This window comes from Mauremys reevesii, linkage group 3, assembly GCF_016161935.1.
Source record: "Mauremys reevesii isolate NIE-2019 linkage group 3, ASM1616193v1, whole genome shotgun sequence".
Lineage (NCBI taxonomy): Eukaryota > Metazoa > Chordata > Testudines > Geoemydidae > Mauremys > Mauremys reevesii.
In genome coordinates, this window is record NC_052625.1 from 102856278 (window position 1) to 102876512 (window position 20235).

At 41.0% G+C, this 20235-nt stretch overlaps 1 protein-coding gene across 6 annotated transcripts in view; it reads right to left on the reverse strand.

The window, feature by feature from the left end:
* The window catches only part of UTRN (utrophin), a 576172-nt gene that overhangs the window by 408704 nt on the left and 147233 nt on the right, over window positions 1-20235 (reverse strand). For all 6 annotated transcript variants that reach the window (XM_039528635.1, XM_039528634.1, XM_039528636.1 and 3 more), the window contains 3 exons: window positions 19398-19485; window positions 7474-7712; window positions 7047-7227 (listed from right to left, as the gene is read on the reverse strand). In XM_039528635.1, the coding sequence (XP_039384569.1) occupies window positions 7047-7227; window positions 7474-7712; window positions 19398-19485 (508 nt within the window). The remainder of the gene's footprint in view (window positions 1-7046; window positions 7228-7473; window positions 7713-19397; window positions 19486-20235) is intronic.

Genomic DNA, 20235 nt, shown 5'->3' on the forward strand with positions numbered 1-20235 from the left:
GTGCTACTTCATACCATTTCTAATTGAATAATAGAGTGAACACTTCTAGAGACAATTAGACCTATCCAGCAGCACCATTTCTCAAAGGAAGCCATATCAGTTTTAAGAGGAAAGCTTTCATTGTATAGCAAGTAGGAGCAGTTGTTTTAATCAGTGAAACCTGCTGATAAGGAACTTGCAATGAAATTCCACCCCTATTTGAAATAAAATTCAAGTTGCAATTCTCAACAATATTCCTATGGAGCTGTACAGGCTTATAAACTCTGCAGACTCCCAGCACCAGTACTTCTCACCATTGTAGGAGCTTATAAATGCTGAAGGTCCCTTCTATTTGCAAGCAATTCAGCTTATGTTAAATGGCAAAAAACACACTATACTGCACTAATCATGATCCGTGGGAAAGTTTTCTGACAATGTGACTTGAAGAGGTCGTTCCTTATGTGATGCATTAAATAGTTGCCCTAATAGCATAGCATTTTAATCTTATTTTTTATTGCACTGGAAAGACAGCTTTTCTCCTCCCCCAATTGGAGCCAGCATAAAACACTTCATCCAACCTCTTCAATGCATAAAACAAAAGACTATAGGGGTGAGGAATCTACTTATAGATCAGTGCACTTAATATTGGGCTGTAAAATATTAAAAGCTACATATTTGTGCACTACATTTAAAATCTCTCCGAAGCCAGTATGCCTGGCTTGAATGTTAATAGTGAAGCTTTAATGATACAGTGAGGCAAGGAGAATGTTCCTGAGAAGCAGGTCAAACTCCTAAAAGCTTCAAAGATGGAATTCTTCTTCAGACAAGTATTTCCAAAAAGAATTATGTATGACTAATATGCTCGACAAAGCTGAAAGAAAATAAATTTCTTATGCACATTTCAATTTCACAGTGTTCTCTATCTTCCATTCTTCAGTGGCATGTGGTTGGCTAATTTACCCTACACCAAAGTATTATTTATTTCTATAGTGCCACAGGCATACCTAGTTCTTTATCCTGTATCATATACTTCAAATATGTTTTGCTAATTAAATTTAATTTAATTTCAGGAATGCAGCATCCTTGCATAATCACTTTTCACATTAGGGAAGAACATATTTAGCAAGGTGCATGGAGGAGGTAATCTGGCACTCCAATTTTCTGTTACATTAAACAGGCCTGATCAAATGGCCCACTGATGTCAATGGAAAGACTCCTGGGAAATTCAGTAGGCTCTGAATCAGGCCCTATACAAATAACTATTTAAATGTAATCATCAGTACATAGAAAAAGCAATTCTTTAATCCAATTATGAACTATCCTGCTTGCACCTTTCTACCAAATAACAGTAAGTAGCTGTTTCAAGGGGTTTTGAGCTCCCACTTTAGACATGGTAATGATATTAGAAGCCCACCATTTTAATCTGCTAAAATAATTACACACCGTGACCTTTCAGTATTTTTAAAAGTTGTTCTTTCATGTACAAGTTTTAGATAGTGACACTGATGAAAAAAAAATTTTTTAAATTAATATTTGAAGGCCTGATCCAAAGCCCACTCAAGGCAATGCAAGCATTTCCAATAACATGAGTGGACTTTGAATCAGGCCCTTGCCCAGAAATGCCCAGAAAGTTAAGGCTTTGCGTGTACATCTTACACTTTAGTCTATGCAGTTACATATTACACTCCTGGGGGGAATTCTGTGCCAAAAAATTAAAAAAATTCTGCACCAAAAATTTAAAAATTCTGCAAATTTTATTTGTCAAAGCAACACTATATAATCACACCCGTTTGAAATAAATTACCAAACTATTTGAAAATACCTGTGAGCAAGTATGTCTGTAACAATACAGGCACACACAAAAAATTACCCCCAGAAGTAGAGAGTAAAAGACAACCTCTATGACAACTCAGTGCCTGTTTCTCTGCCCCCTCCCCTACAGAGCCCAGCTGGGGAGCCAGACATCCCCTCCTCCAGAGCCAAGCCATGCCTCCCCCCCCCCCCCCCACAGAGGCCAGCTGTGGCCTCCCCAGTCCAGACACTCTCACCCCTACCCCCCAGAGGCCAGCTGCGGGGCCCCTTCAGACCAGACACTCTCACCTCCTATTCTCCTACAGCCCAGGGTCCCAGAGGGAGAAACATCCTGATGCTGGGTCCCAGGCTTGCACAGAGTTTCCGCAGGGGCATTCTGGGAACTACAGCTGGGAACTCCCCCCAGCCTTGTCTTCTATTTGTGAGCTAGGCTCTGCTGGGTCCAGCAGACCCTAGGGGCAGCCAACATCTCTGCAGCCCATTTCTGAGGGGGAGGGAGGAGGAAATTCTGCATGCACAATATTAATTTCTGCAAAATTCTGCATTGCACAGTGGTGCAGAATCCCCCCAAGAGTAATATTATTTATTCTGAAGGGCCCCTGTCTTATTTTATGTCAGAGTGAATGATGAGACTAGAGACCCCCTCACCTCATTCAGTGAGAATGATGTGCACTGCATGAGGTTTAAAACGTTGTAAAGTGAAGCATTTAGCAGTCAAAAAATTCCAAAGTTAAGGATGTCTGTGGAATCTTAACTCTTTGCTACCAATACCAACATTGGCTGTATTATGTTCTAGTCTTGAATGATACGGTCACATCCCATTTTTCTCCACAGGATCACTGCCTTGTTCAACTCACAAAATGGTTTGAGAGTAGAAAATGAGGTATATGTTCAATACATTTCAATGTAGCCTAAACTCATAGCACTGAAAGTCAATGATCCAACAGACTATGAAATATCAAACAGCACATAGATCACACTACATTTAAATATAGTTCAAGTAGATACTGAAACATAGTTCACATTACTTATGATTTATTTCATGCAGAAGAATGCTACTTTTTTGGGTACATAAAAGGTACATATATCCCCAGATTATCATTTACTAAGTTTAAAACTGGCTAAAAATTAAAAATACATTAGAAATTTTAATAGTTTTGCTTAAATGGAAAAGTAGCTGGACATCTTTGGTTTACAGGCATATATGGTAATACAGATATAGGTCAGTCTGGCAGGAGTCCATTCAAAAATTCTGCATCAGTGGAAATGCTAGAAGTATATGAAATGTTAATAAAAGACTTAAATGAGATTCCCTAACAGATCATTACCATATATGTGTTTGTGCGTTTACCATTTATATATTTGCTACAGTTAATTACAAAAATAGCTCCATTAAGAGGTTATGGTAGTACATGAAGTTACTGATTGACTCCATGAAACAAATATCATATTTCACTGAAACCTTGCATATATTCAATAGTGTACTGTCAGACTACAATACCTGGAGTACCTTCAACTCCCCTTCACTTCACAATGGCAACTGAGGGCACTCACAGCCTTGCAAGATAAAGCCCATAGCCAGATAAGATCCCTCTACATTTGTGTCCTAAACAATAACTGTTACTATCACCTATTTTTTCTGCTTGACAGAACCAGTTACTGAGATTCAGAAGATAAATTCAACAGCACAGAGGCTACTTTTGGTACCCAGAGCTACTTCCATTACAGTAGTTGCACAGGTGAACTAAAAGGCCATTTCAGCCCTAGAAGCCAATATTCAAGTACTGATCCATGCACCCACATTAAAAAAGGGTATATGATTTCACATCATCCTGCTACACACACCACACCTCAATTTAAGTAGTCATGAAGGATGCAAAAAGATATTGGGATTTTGTGAGATTTAGTTGGTCAGATGAATCCTCTAGAACCGTGGTCCTCAAACTGGGGTCACCCGGGCTTGCGTTAGAATTGCTGGGGCCCAGGACCCAGACCCAAACCCAAGCCCCATCGCCCAGGGCAAAAGCCTTCAGACCAAGGCTATCAGCCCTGGCTGATGGGGCTTCAGGTTTGCCCCCACCCACAACCAGGCTCGGGCTTTGGTTTCAGCCCACCCCCAGCCAGGGGTGGCGGGGCTGGCCAGGCCCAGGCTTTGGTCCCCCATCCTGGGGTAGTGTAGTAATTTTTGTTGTCAGGAGGGGGTTGCAGTGCAATAAAGTTGGAGAACCCCTGCTCTAGAAACTCTCTAGACAGTCACAACTAATGAGGTCTTACAGTCATAGCCTTTCAGCAATACCAAATCTTTCATGGATCATATACAAGACAGCAGCAGATAGGACTGAAACCTGCTTTGTAACCTATCTTTAAAGTCATTTTTATGTATTTTACAGGTTTCCCATCTCCTTTTTTTGTCAAATATTCTTCTTTCCCTCAAAATTAATTTTAATCATGTTCCCTTACCAGCCATTCCTCCAGAGTTCCCTCGTATATCTGCTACACAGCAGTGTTTCTCAACCTTTTTGTTACCATGGACAGGCTTGTTGCCTTCCTAAATTGTGTCAGGGAGACTTCAGCAACTGGCGCTGGTCAATGGACCAGTCATTGAGAAACACTGGTATACCGGAACTGAAGTCTGTTAGAAACTCTTTCTTTGCTTAAGGTTTCTTCTATGTAATTTCAACCAAAATTTGCAGACACCACCAAAATCATAGAGGTAAACAACATATAGAACAGAACCTATCTGCAAAGTAACCAGCAAAAGGTGAGAGCAGTCAAGTTTGCAGGCAACAAGAGGAGGAGACGATGTTAAAAAAGTTGTACACTGAGGAAGAAATAAATAAATAGCAGGCACGAGATGAGAAGATGTACCTAACCAGTTGCACTATGTCACTACGTTATTTTCATCTTGTCTGTATCTCCTTAATACAATCCTGATACTAATTTTTATTATATACAGCTATATAGTTGTTGCAGGAAATGTGGGAGATCAGATTGGGAATTCAAAATGGAAGTTTCCTCAAGAGTTACTTCAAGTGTGGTTCTATTCTGAAAAGTGCCTATGTATAAATAGGACACAGCAGATCAGTTGTGTGTGTCTATTTAGAAGCCTATAAGTTCAGCAACTAAATCAGTTTCCACTACTTTTTACTCCAATTGGCACCAGAGAACCAACACAGCTTTTTGTGCACCAAGAGAAATGCTTGTTAATTTTCCCATCAGTCACACCCGCATGGAGGGCAGAGAGCACAGATGACACTGCAGGCCTAATTACTATAGATATGTAAGCAGCTATCTTGACTTTCATGGGGCACAGGGGGAAACTACAGAGAGGAACTAGCCAGAGATTGCAGCTGGTAGGGGCAGAAGTAGCCAAAGCAGGGACCTCTGGACAATCAGAACTTTTTACAGTTTTAACTGGGGCTGATTGGCTGTTCACTCCATTCACCCTCTTCCCTCAAGCCTCTTCTCCTTAAGCTTCACTCCAAACCTTCTCCTCTTACCGCTCCTCCTCTGCCCTGCCCCCTTCACCCTCTATTTAACTTAACCCCTTCCTAACAAAAACCACCCACAAAAAAAAGTGATACGAATATGTCGTTTGCTGCCATCACACGGTTCTCTTTGTTTGTTAAGACCCTGTGTCTGTCCCATCTATTTGGCTTGTAAGTAAGGCTATAATTTTGTCAGACATTTTTAGTAAAAGTCAGGGACAGATCACAGGCAATTAACAAAAATTCATGGAAGCTGTGACCTGTCCCTGATTTTTACTAAGAATATCCATGACAAAATGAGGAGGGTCCAGCACCCTACCCTGCTGTGGATTCCCCTCCCCACTCCCACACAACTGCCAATAGGGGTACCCCGCAGCTCCTGGCCACCAGGGGAGGTGGGGGTACCCTGCAGCTCCCAGCAGCTGTGGGGTGAAGTCATGGAGGTCTGTGATTCTGTGACTTCTGTGACCAAATCATAACCTTACTTATAAGCTCTTCAGAGCAGGGTCCATGTGTTTCTTCGGTGCCTAGCATAATGGGGCTTCCACAGTAGGTTGGCCCTTAGTCACAACTAACATCAGAAACATGATTAATAATAGATCAAAGGCTAGCAGAGCTAGCAATTAGGACTTGTTTTTTAAACTTGTAAATTGAACACATTTGATAAGGAAATCAGAGACACGATAAACATGGAACCTTACTATTATTATATGTATTATTAATTATTTTGATTGCTGTAGTGCCAAAGGGTAGCAATCAGGGCTCCATTATGCTAAGCACCCAAGAATCATGTGAGATGGTTCCTGTCCCAGTAAGCTGACAATTTAAGTATAAGACAAGAGACAACAGGTAGATACAAAAACAGACAACAGAAATACAAGGTAATACTGAGACAGATAACCTTATGAAGGCACTTTACCGACTTTTAGAAGAGAAATGTATTTTAGACATGGTCCACAAAATAGGAAAGTTTGAGAACTGTGGCCTAACCAACCAACCAACCAACCATCATAAGAGAACTAAGTTTCTTGGCAGCACAGCAATTTATCCCATAATTTTAATATATACAATTCATAAAAGCATAAATTTTTTCCTTTCTTAGACTATAATTGGCTGGTGCTGGGCCTGGTCCTACAGTCTGTATGTCAGAAAAATTCCCACTGTGGTCAATAGGAATAGTGCCAGAATGAAGGATTACAGAACCAGACTGATAAATGCATCACTTTTTAAATTTATTATATATCGTTCCAACAGTGTACTATGCATCTTCCTAAGGGGTGAACTGTCCTTGACAAAAATAGTTGCAAGAGGTTTCTTTAAAATGTTACATATTATACTGAGCACTATTATAAACATATCAAGAAAAATAATCTGTCTTTATATTACCTTTCAGACATTCTAATCATTCCTTTCAGCACTTTCCATCATTTTCTGAAACTCTCTCTGGATATCACTGACTTATAATGTAACCTACACGAAGAACTGGAAACCTTTTTTACAACAGACTGTCATATTGTGAATAAAAGAGGAAAATGGAAAAGCTACTTTTATATTTCTACACAGCTACAAATTCTACATGGCACTTGCAGTGTGTCAATGAAGACACAAGACAATCATGCATATTATACAGTGCAGCAGCAGTTCTTTGCAGGCTCGGAGTTCATCAGACTATGCACCAAAAGAGTATGTATCAAAATCTGATTTTTAAGAAGGACAGAATCAAGAGAGGCATCAATGTGATTTAAATAGAAGAAATGGAATATTTACCTTTCTTCAGCTGCTGATGTCGTTCTTCCAATTTGTGTCGTACAGATCTGAAGCAATCAGTAATACTGCTCAAGCTGTCTTGGATGAAATTTGGAGCATCAGGCTGGGATGTGAGCACCTTACAGGTAGCAGTCTGATGTTCTATTTGAGGGCACAGACTTAACAGATGAGTGAGCTCCCGCTGTGAAAAATTAACAAAAACAAAACAAGATACACATTTAAACCATTTGTATAAATACTTGTGCTATGACTATTCAACAGATTTGGGATAAAGTTTTCAAAAGCATCTAAATCCCATTAATTTTAAATGAGACTTGAGTGCTTTTGAGATGATTACCCTTACACTGTTGACACAAGCTAAACTAATCTGGGGTATTCCATTCTTCTAGAAGTTTAATACCAAAGTAAACCAGGTTGCCAACCTTACCTGACATGACTCTTTTAGGGTTGTTAAAGGTGGCTGTTGTGATGCTGAAGTGGCATTTTTTAGCCACACCTCCTTCTCATTTACAATCTTCTCAAGTTCACCCATTTCCCTAAAGTATGTGTTTATTTCATCCTGGTATTGTATCTTTCTTGCCAGTTCCTCCAGGTGCATGATCACCTCTTTCCACTCTGTCAGTATCTTCTCCAGGGCATTTTTCACATCCTCAGTAAAAAGTCCCTCTGAGTCAATGAAGGAAATAAACCATTGTGGTTACAGAAACTGCAACACATCTTGATTTACAAATATCTAATCATTTCATTTTTCAGATATACTAATGCAAACATATACATGTTTCATCTATAATCACACAGGTTTTTGGTTTGTTTTTTTTTACTTCCAAGTCAGCCTTCCTTGAAACTATGTCTAATAGTGGTAACAAGCATTTTGGCTTTTAATTTCAAGCTTATATTATAAGTAAAACTTAGGGTATGTCTACATAGGGATAAAAAAACGTGACTAGACTAACTCAGCTGATTCGGGCTCATGGAATCCAAAAATTACTGTGTACATGTTCCGGCTTGGGCTCCAGCCCAAGCTCCAGGATCCTCCACCCTCGCATGGTCCCCCGTGTCATGTTGCACTCTATATGATTTTATGAAAATAGGCTACTGTAACTGAAATATGCTTTATGCAAAAGGTCTCTTGTAAGGTATCATTACAAAGCTTATAATCTGAGTGCGATCATCCTATTTGTATATATGTACCACTCTTGTATCTGAAACTAGAAATATGAAATATAACTCTGAGGGCCTACTGTAATTATGCAAAGTGTGGGCCATTAATGGTGATTTGGAATCTTGATGACTCCTATTAACCAAGACAATTGACTGCAGATGGGTCTGTTTTACCTGCAAGTCTTCTTTTATACCTGTGTGCTGGCAAGTGAGTAATGAGGTCTTACAGTGACATGTGATCATGTCACCTGAACTGGAATCTATCTTTAACCTGGTGTCTTTCCATTGAGAAGGGGGTGGGAACCCAGAGAGGAACAAAAGATTCCCACCTTATGCAAAAGATATATAAATGGGTGGAACAGAATAAAGGGAGGAGCCATCATGAAGAATCCCCTAGCTACCACCTGAGCTGGAACAAGGGCTGTACCAGGGGAAAAGGATTGTTCCCAGACTAGGAAGGCGTCCAGTCTGTGAAAGAAACGTATTGAAACATCGCTGAGGGTGAGATCTTATCTGTATTCAGTTTCTTACTGTATTAGATATAGACTTGTGTGTTTTGTTTTATTTTGCTTGGTAATTCACTTTGTTCTGTGTTACTACTTGGAACCACTTAAATCCTACTTTCTGTATTTAATAAAATCACTTTTTACTTATTAATTAACCCAGACTATGTATTAATACCTGGGCGGGAGGGGGCAAACTGCTGTGCATACCTCTCTATCAGTGTTATAAAGGGCGAACAATTTATGAGTTTATCTTGCATAAGCCTTACACAGGGTAAAAGGGATTTACCATATTTGGGTTTTAGACCCCACTGGGAGTTGGGCATCTGAGTGTTAAAGACAAGAACGCTTCTGTTAGCTGCTTTCAGTCAAGTCTGCAGCTTTGAGGGCAAGTAATTCAGACCCTGGGTCTGTGTTGGAGCAGACAGGCGTGTTTGGCTCAACAAGACAGGGTGCTGGGGTCCCGAACTGGCAGGGAAAGCAGGGGCAAAAGTAGTGTTGGCACATCAGGTGGCAGCTCCAAAGGGAGGTTCTGTGATCCAACCCATCGCACCCCGAATGTCTACACAGCAATTTTTAGCCCTGCAGCCTGAGCCCCACAAACCCAAATCAGTTGACCCAGGCCGACCACAGCTGTGAGTGCCACACTTCAACCTCCCTAGTCACTCAATTACAGACCTAAAAGTCGCAATTCTCCAACAAAAAACTTCAAAAACAGACTCCAATGAGAAACTGCAGAACTGGAATTAATCTGCAAATTGGATACTATTAAATTAGGCTTGAATAAAGACTGGGAATGGATGGGTCATTAAACAAAGTAAAAATTATTTCCCCATGCTAATTTTTCTCCTACTGTTACTCACACCACCTTGTCAACTGTTTGAAATGGACCATCCTTTGCAGCCACAGAGGAGAGCTGAGCCAGGGCTGGCCAGCAGGGAGGTAGGGGGAGGCGCCACAGGAGAGGAGAGCAGGGGAGGCGGCCCAGGGCCCCAGCAAGAGAACAGAGCCGAGAGCAGGCAGCAGGCAGCAGCCAGCAGCCAGCAGCAGGAGCAGCCAAGGAGGGGAGCCCCAGCAGCAGGCAGCAGCAGCAGCCTGGAAGCCAGAGCAGCCCTGACCAGTACTAGCCATGAGCCAATGACCAGAGCAGCTGCGAGCTGCTAAGTCCAGTGCTAGAGCTGCAGAGCCAAAGGTCCAGGGAGAGGAGAAGAATAGAGAAGAGAAGAGAGAGGGGATGGAAAGATCCATGGCAGAAGAGAGCAAGTAGCCCAGGGGGGAGAGAATAGGAGGGGAGGAGAGGGAGGGGGAGAGCCCAAGAGCAGGAGGAAGGAGGGGGAGGGGCGGGGGAAGGAAGAAGGAGGAGGAGAGAGGAAGAGGGGAGGGAAGGAGAGGAGGAGAGGAGTGAGAAGAAAGAGTTGGAGAATGAGGAAGGAGAAAGGGAGAAAGATGACAGCAGTGAGGGGGTGATTGAAAAGAGAGAGCCACAGAGTCCCATAGTGAGAGAGAGAGAAGGGAGGAAGGGTCGGAGAGATGACAGGGAAAAGAAGAAAAGAAAAGAAGAAGGGCCAGAGGGAGGAGATAAGGGAGGGAAGAGGAAGAGGAGGAGGGGAAGGAGGGGAGAAGGGAGGATCCCAGAGAGGAGCCAGGGGGAGGCAGGAAGGGTGGTAGGAGCTCCGAAGGTTACGGAGGCAGGGAACAGGGGAGGCCAGGGGAGGCCAGAAGAGAGGCAGGAGAGGCAGGTGTCTAGGGTAGAACGGTGTGGTGTTGGGGGGAAAGGGACCTGAGGATGAAAAGTAAGAAGGACTAAGACATCCTTCAGTCAGGTATCTAGAGGAACGAACCAAAGGTTGAAATGGTGAGAGGATCAAAGAAGAACTGATAGGAAGGGGGAAGAGGACCTTGGTCAATGCTCATCAGGGGAAGAAGATGGGAGATTTTCTACCTATCCCTATCAAAAAGGACTGAGAGGAGGAGGATAAGAGTGAGAGGAAATTGAGGATGGTTGAGGAGTGGGGCTTTGGGATGTTAGGGGAGGGGGAGGCTTTTGGGGGTGAGGGGATGTTCTGGGTGGGTGGGTGGAGTGGGGGCCCACAGGGAAGGGGGATGGGAAGTAGGAAGGGAGGGGGGGCTGGGGATTGAATAAGGAGAAGGGGAAGACTACTGAGAGGAAGACGAGAGGGAGAGGTGCTTTCTAGAGGGGAGGAAATTTTGGGGATGGGACAACAAGATAACAGATATAGCGGGGGGGGGAGAGGGAGACAGAGTGGCAGAGGGGGGAAATGTAAGGAAGAGTGGGATATAGACAAGAAAAGTAAAATTCAGTTACCTAAGGAGTTGAGTAGGGAGAAAGGTAAAAAGAGGATGAGGGAGCCCCAAGGGAAAAACTTCACCAATGAAAGACAAGGAACTGGAGAGGATGGTCATGGAATTGAAACCGATATCGGAAGGAAGGAAAAAGGAATTGAAGAAAGGTAACATGGAAACACAGGTCGGAAAGGTGAATGATGTGCTGGGGAGGAAAGACCGTAGCAAAGAAGGTGGTGGAAAAAGTAGCAGGTATAAATAATGGGAAGTAAAAAAAAATGATAAAAAAGGCTGATGGACAATACAGAGTAATGTTGGGCAAATGTCATATTGGCAGAAAAAATACAGAGAGCCTCATCCAGGATAGTGATGGGGGGTGCTTGGTTATTGGTAGTAGCTTGCAGATGGATAGAAGCTTAGAGATTTATTTTAGCTGAGGAGGTTTTTAATACTAGAGGACTAATACTTTAACCTTTAGAGATGGGGAGGGAATTTAGAGAGAATACAAAATAGAAAAAAAAGCTTTATGCTGACTTATGGCTCAGCTAATTCTTTCCATAAGAAATGATAGCAAAAATTCGTCAGGGGTTTGGGATTTGATGATTTGATTTAAGATTTTAACGATTTTTTTTGTTGAGGACATTGTTTTGGGGGAGACATTTTGATTTGATTTTTAATGGTTTTCCAAATAATGAGGAGGATTTTCAATAAAAAGGGAAATAAGGAGGTAATCAGATTCATGACTGCTAAATTACTTCAATTATAAAGCTAATTTAGGCTAGTTTTGACGGATTACTAAGGGCTAATTTTAAGGCTAAATTTTACTTGTTGGGCTAAGGGTTTGAAGAAGGTACAGTTGTTGTCAGAGGCAAGGCAGTTGTGGCCTGGGGGAAAGGGCAGAGTTAGTTGCAGCAGAGTTGCAGCTTTGAGGAGAAAGAGGATGAGGGGCAATTTTAGAAAGGGGAAAGAGAAAAGGAGTGGGTGAGGGAGGGATGGAAAATGGGAGGGACCTTATGAAGAGTACCAGAGGAGAGGAAGAGAGGAAGAAAGGCAAAGGAGATGGTGGAGATGAGTGGAGATGGATCTAGCGAGAGCAAAAAAAAATAACTTTTAGTTTTAGAAAATATAAATAAAAAAAAAAAAGAAGAAGAAGATAAATAGGAAAAAAGAGAAAGAGAAGGGGATGGAATGGGGAAATCTTGGAAAATGGCAATAATACTTTGTCTCTTGAACTTAAATGATAATCTGAATAAGGAGAGAATAGAAGGAAGGGAATGAATGGGAATGGGGATATGGGAGTAGACATGTATAGAGCTGAGGGGAAGGTAGATATGGGGGGAACTTATTAAAGGGGGGGCGAATGTAAATATAATCTATGAGAGGATAGGGAATAATTATAGGAAGTTACAGTCTGAGGATATTAATAGCCTTGGAAAATATTAAATTCTAGGAAATCCTAAATTCGGGATTGTACTAATATTGTTGATCCTGCTATCAAGAAGGGAAAAAAAGACCCGGGGATTTAAGAAGGGGAAAAAAGTAGACCTGTTAGTCATCCATCTGTGGTAAAAATCTCAAAAGAGAAAGTGGTTAAGAGATGAGGCCTCGATGGCAGGGGGAGCAGGGAGCATGATGGATTTACAGCATGGAGGATAAATTACAACCAGATTTCCTTTCTTGAACTTGTAACAGATTTTTAGTTTTTGGAGAACAGAAATCTGGTGGATCTCAATGCGGTGGATCTCATATTGATACGGTACTGCATGAAATTTGATTGATTGAAAAATGGAAAAGATGGGGAGTTAAGTGAAAATCCATGGGTGGAGGAGGGAAATTGAGAAGGGGCAGAGAGAGAGGAGGAGGGAACTGGAGGGTAGGAGGGTGAGGGGGGAGGGGTCGAGTTGGGGGGGAGGTCGTATTTTATTGGTTCCTATTATTTCTGGTGGGATTTTAATTTAGGAGGGCTAGCAGGAGACTGAACCAAGTTAAGATGAGACCTGAGATAGTTGGGATGATGATTCGATTGGGGGGGGATATAGGAGGAGAAGAGATTCGGAGATTTAGTGGACCTTTATGTACAGGAGTAAATTAACAGGATAGTGATCAATAGTAGATTTATTAACAAGAACTTTAGTTATAATGTCTAAGAAGAACTTTGGGGACGCTGGGGGAGGGGAGAGGGGGAAGGGGGAGGAGGAGAAGGACCTAGGAGTGATGATTGATCGCAGATGACGTGAAATGTATATGATAAAGGCAATGCAAAATTGGTTAAATTTCTATTAGGATTAAGGAGGGTATAGTAGATAGGTAGGGATAGTAGCCGTTGGTATAAGGCGCTATATAAGGTATTTGGTTTATTTCATTTGGTTTTGTTCCCATGTTATGAAGGATTGAGAGAAACTGAACAAACACACAGAAGAAGAGAAAGAAGGAAATGGAATGGGAAGGTGGAAGAAGGAGGAAGAGAAAGGAGACTTGAGGGTTTTGTTTAACCAAAAGAAGGATGAGAAGAGAAGGATGAGAGGAGATTATATATATCAGAGGATATATACCAGGAGGGAAAAAGGAGAATCAGCTCAGCTCAGGACACGTGGTGCTACGGTGACACGGAGGATAACAGGTCATAAAAGGAAATTCAGGAAATTCAGCTTGAAATTAGGGTTAAGGTTCATCAGAGGAGTGCAATACTGGAACAGAGGAAGTAGGAAAGGGGGGCGAAGGACCTCCAAGACTTTTAGATTAAATGAGAAGTTTATGATGGGATGGGGGATAGGGATAATGGGCTTAGTCAATAGGTCAATTATATTATGGTATGACCTAACCTTTTTTTTTTTTTTGGAGAGAGTGGAGAGTCTTGCCCTGGGCTCATGCTCGGGTTCAGCTGACCGGGGGGGGGGGGAAGGAATTTTTTCCAAGGGAAGATGGGCTATGGCTTTTTTTTTTTTTCGCCGAAGCATGGGGGGGCAGTCACTTGCTAAGGAGTGGGTGGATCGGCTTATGTGGCCTGCATCTTGCAGGAGGTCAGACTAGATGATCATAATGGTCCCTTCTGATCTTGAATTCTATGATTCTATGATCCTGATCATCACTAACAAGTTTTTTTTTTCTCCTGCTGATAATAGTGCACCTTAATTTATTAGTCTTGTTAGAGTTTGTATGACAACACCCATTTTTTCGTGTGTGTGTGTGTGTGTGTGTGTGTGTGTGTGTGTGTGTGTGTGTGTCTTCCTACTGTATTTTCCACTGCATGCATCCGATGAAGTGGGTTTTAGCCCATGAAAGCTTATGCCCAAATACATTTGTTTATCTCTAAGGTGCCATAAGTACTCCTCATTCTTTTCACTCCCTCTGACAAACAAATTCACAGTTTACAATGATGAGCAGTCACCCATTTTTTATTTTAAATACTGAATTATATTTTGGAAGTCAATATTTAAACATCTTAAATCATTAAATAAAATTAACTTCATTAAACAATGGGCTTTTTTATGAAGTTTTCCCTGAGCGCTCTAGAGTTACTGTTGAAAAAGACAAGCAGCAAACTACCAAGCATCAGTCAGTAACTGCATACTGGGGTCAGTAAATTTGTCTAAAGGGTGGATGTCAGGCTGGGAAAGAGGAAGAACAGTACCAAATGTTACATTGCAGACAGATGTGATTAACCACTAGATATTAATATGAATAGCAGCTGCAAAACACAACATTGCCAGCCCAGAGACTGCTTGAAGAATTTTTCTCTCTCTACTAGCTCACACACACTTTCTTACAAAAGAGACTGAATACATTTGAATAACCAGTACAATACATGCCTTGAAGATATAACATTGTAACATGAACAGACTTCACCCACACACTTTTCTCACTGTGTTTGTATTTTTTTTTCCCCTTGTGGTGAGTAAGTTATTGGGGATTTTGTCTACACTAAAAAGTTCTATATATGCTTGTCTTCATCACACTGCCTTGAAACTTGCAATTACTTTCAGTGCTGGTAACACCACAATTTGTAGTAGAAACTGTGGCTTGTGGCAACATAACTAATATATCATCTTATAGATATTTTCCAGATTCATAACCTTCATCCCTGCAGCACCATTATTAATAAGCTATTTGGATATTCAGGTATATGAAGAATCTGTAACTTTAATTAACAAAGCTGTAATATCTAATATTCTAATGATTGAGGTACTCTGAATTACAGCCTAAAGTAATCAATAATTCAGATTCTTAAAAGTACTCTTTATATCTTGCAGTTGCATGTTTGTGTTGCTATTTCCATTTCAAGTTGCCAATTCTTTATACAAGGTGTATTTGAATGAGGCCTTATGAAGTATATTCACTGGATGAAGAAGTCAAAAATTTTAAGAGAGAAATCTACATATTTTGTCTAGCTTGACATTATATATCTTCCCCTTGACAGAAAAGTTAAGCAATACTTCTATAATATCCTATTGTTAAGTGGCACTAGCCAAATTTTGAAACATGTTTTGCATTATAATCAATACTGTAGTTCTTGTTAAGGCCAAAGACTTTCATAATTTAGAGAAGAATAGATTCCTCCCCAAAAGAGGTTTGAAACCTAGAAACAATTACAAAAGCAGCATAAGTTTTTACTGTCTCACTTTACACTGAATTAGTTGGCTCATCAGTTTGAGAGAGATTATGACCCATTGTAACAGAGATCCAGGTGCGACATTAAACATCCTTGTATTCTCACACTATACACTATTGTAATAATCTTTGTACAAAATGTGTCTTGTGAGGTATCATTTGAAGACTAAACTCAACTGAATCAATTGATTGTATATAATATTACTGTATTATAAAAGTGTATAAAGTAAGGTCTTCTCTGAAAGCTAATGACACACTGGTGACTAACATCATTGTAAGATTATGTATTAACACTATATAAGGAATTACAGATACTCATTTATATTAGGCTGTACTGTCTGCTGAGACAGGAGAGGATGTCACAGCTACCTACCAGTCTCCTATGTAAATTAAGCATGGTGGAATCAGAAACAATGGAAGCTCCATTACAAAGAAATTATACTGGGGATGGGAAGCCCACAGGAAGGGAAGAAGAGCATGAAGTCACTCTGCCTCTTGAAACAAAGGCCACATCTAACTTACAGACCTATCGGTATAATTACATTGCTCAGAGGTGTGGATTTTTCACACCCTCAACATGGGTTATACTGAGATAACCCCCTATGCCAACAGGAGAGCTTTTCCCATCAACATAATTATCACCTCTCAGGTAGGTAGATTAACTACACCGACAGGGAGAAGCTCTCCCATTGGCAAACTAGCATCTTCACTTAAGCACTGCAGTTGTGCAAATGCAGCATTTTAAGTATAGACCTGCCCCAAATCATTGAATTTTGGAACATATAAGTAAGGACAGAAGCTGTCTTTGCCATCCATCACTAGACAACACAAGAGGCCAGAATTCTTGCAAGCTGAGAGGATGTCCTTCAACCAAGTGGTGGTTGAAATCTCTGGAACCAAACACAGGTGAGTAACCTTCTTAGGCAAGGATCTTTCACCTAAGACGACAAGGGAAGCTAGCACCTTGTACTTTTGTGCAAGGTCCTTACTGAGGGAAAGTCAGCCGTGGCTGGGAAGAAGAATGGCTGGCAAGAGAAACCATCTTGAACAAAGCCTGTACCTTGCTAGATTAAGATTTAGACTTTTAGAAGCATATTTTATTTTGTTTTCCTTATAACTATCTTCATTCCTTAAATTTTAACTCACTTAAAGTCCGGGATACACACCTTAACACACTTAAAGCCGCTTTCTCCCAACAAGGACAATCCACCAGGGAAGTATGTCAAATCATGGAACAAGCCACCCAAATACCCTGGAAGAACCATCCAACCGCACACCCCTAGTTATCACCTGCCACCCCACACTTGAACCAATATGGGGTATCAAACAACAACAACCCATACTCAATAAGGACCCCATCCCGAAGAAAATCTTTCCTGAATTCCACTTCTGGCCTTCAAACACCACCCTTTGCCTCTCCAAACTCCTCATCAGAAGCAAGCTCCCCACAGACCAGGACACACTAACAAAGTGGCACCAGATGCAAAATTTGAAGACATATCTTCACCACCACAAAGATCAAAACTCCCCATAACACTTTTCAAGATCCACAGATCCTATGCATGCCTATCAAGATGTGGTCAGTGCACTAAATGCCCCAACAACTATGTGGATGAAACCAGACAAGCCCTATGCTCTTTAATGAACTCACACAGGGAAAATGATAAAAGACAAAAAAACACCCTTATCACCTGTGGATGAACACTCTTCATAAAGTGATCAACCTATTTCTGACCTATCAATCCTCATCCTCAAAGAAACCTACACAACACTTTCAAAAGATGAGTCTGGCAGCTTAAATTCATAGCTCTGCTAGATACTAAAAATCATGGACCCCTCTTTTTGTCCTGTGACTGCAGAGACATTAATGAGCTACTCAACCTTGAATGGTCCCTTAGAACGTGTGCTAACTACTTATGCTAAACAATCTATTCCATCTTGCGTTTAGCCATGATGCTTGGAGTATCTTTCTTAGACCTGAAGAAGAGCTCTGTGTGGTTTCAAAGCTTGTCTCTCTATCAGAAGTTGATCCAATAAAAGATATTGCCCCACCCACCTTGTTTCTATTAATCCTAATTTTGTTTAAAAATTTATTTCACTTTACCATAAACCAACTCAGTATTGTGTTTAAATAAAAAGGTGTATTCACCCCAATTAATAAGCTGTGATGTGTTTGTGTGTCTTTAAATTAACCATATTTCTCTGAACTACCCAGGAGAGGGTTGGACATGGCAGAATACATGGTTTTGGGAAAATCTGGGCCTGGGAGTGTGTTGGAGTCACCCTGCAAGTAGCAACCATGGCTAGTGGAATCTAGAGTAGGAACATGGACCGGCTGCTGGGGTCAGTGCTGCTGAACCAGGGCTGTCTAGCACACAGACACTCAGGGTTCAATCTGTATGCTGGCAGGCTGGTTGTGAACAGCCCAGGTCGGGAGCGACAACAGCAAAGCATTGAGAGACACCGAAGGTACAGGGACAGACAATGACAACCCCTCACTGGTCTGGACTGCACCCCAGAACGTGACACCAGGTCACTGACAAAATTAGAGATTTCACCCCTAGCAGGAAAAGAATCATCTGGCTAGAGACTCCTAGCAAATGAGGCTTTCTGAGTGGGAAAAGCCCAACTGTTGGGTAGCCTGGCAGAAGTTTTACTAAGTCTGTCAGAAAAAATGGTCAACACCAGCGGAGTGCATGCACCATGACACTTTTAGTAAGGAATGCAACTCTACACGTGTATGTGAGGTCATGACCTTGTATGTGCAAAGGATCTCATTTTGTAGAACATGTGGCATGACCTCTTGTGTGTGAGGTCACATGGTGTGGAGGATGCCACCTGGTTCTACAAAATGATGTCCTCCATGAGTGTTCAGAGACAAGACAGAATCATCCTGTGAGCACAGCCAATCCTTGGGCATGTAATGCACATGTGGCATACACAGACACCACCCCTTTGACTAGCTGAGGACTCTGCTAATTGTAACTATGGTACCAGGGTGCAATTGTGGACTAGACCTCAGAGCAACAAACATTCTGTCTCCAGAGTATGTGAAGAGCTGCTTTACAGGAGAATGAGACATGCTTTACTGACAGCATTTCATTGTATTTATTGGAATTATTATCTAGCAATCCTTTGGCATGGCTAAAAGATTCAGTTTTCACTGATGTTAATTGTAAGTTTTCAGAAGTTGGGGTTTTAACAATCATTCACTCAGATTATGGCTCAAGCTATGATCATCTCTTTTGCCTTTGTACCATGGGTAGTGACTGTATTACCAAAACACATTGAAAAGAATTTTTACACAGAATCACAAACATGCATAAAGCAGACAAATATTCAGAGATAGATACACTTATATTTGTCCAATCCAAACTTTGCTCTAAAACAGCAGGCCAATAACATATAAAAGTCTTGAAGACAAATTGTGTGTGTAAGATTCCAAAAGAACAATACATAATTTTAACGTTGCCTTTTTCAACATCTTCAGATGAATGGAAATAAAACAGAAGCCCTAAGAGGAAGTGAATGGACACATGCTACTTTAGAGAAATGTTTTCAGAGCTGATCTTTCATAAGTTTGGTTAACATTCACATGCATTGTGTTCATAAACACCAATTAAGACCCATTCAGCTCTCTCTAGAAGATAAGAGTTGAAGAAAGGCTTAATCTGGAAAAAGTACCTTCAATAAATGTCTCTGCTTCCACTCTATCAAGTGCTTAAATCACTTGCCTCCACCAAAACAAAATGAAAGAACTTTAAAGATCTCTTACCTTTTCCCATTTGATCCAACAGATTCTGTCCACTTTGGCTCAGATCATCTAACCTCTGGCTTTTCTCGGCCATTTCATTTTCTAGGGCCTGCGAATCAAATCCCAACAAAGAACATTGTTTCAAAGATGGGCATTTGAATTGACATAGAAACTTTTTCAGTACAGCACATAATACATACTTCTCTACCACTCCCCAGGTAATTCAGGATTTGTTGCAGGAGATTCCAGTTGCAAACAGCAACACATCTTTGAGTGTTTGCTAGTTACGTTCACTTCAGAAACTAATGCCAAACTGTATTACACAGTAATACTTACTGGTCACAAAAAAGCTTAATCATAGTATCATGATACCAAAAATGAAAGGTGACCAAAACAGTCTGGTTGGCCAGTGATGATGAAATGTGGAACCTTTCATATATAAATTCCAATTCAAACCTGAAACATGCTGCATGTGACTAACTATTCGGCAGTCATTCAGCACCCCATGGGAAAGTGACTTTTCAGTTAAATTTGTATTAAAAAATACAGTAAAAATAACCACCTTCATTGGAAATCTCAGAAGAAAACAATGAGGTGACGGTAACATCCCACTTACTCAGTAACACGGGCCAGCAAGAGCACACCACACTACACACTCTGTACTGGCTCCCCATAGAATATTTTGTTCCCTGCATTTAAAGCCAACACAAGCATTTTCTCCCAGTGCCGGTTGCAAGAAGTTGATAAAACACTGCAATTTTATTCCTAGTGTTATTGTAGCACTCTTGGTTTTTTGTTTGATCCATGTTTATTATGTTTACTCCAAGTCAAATTCAGACAATAGGTAAAATTTCCTGGC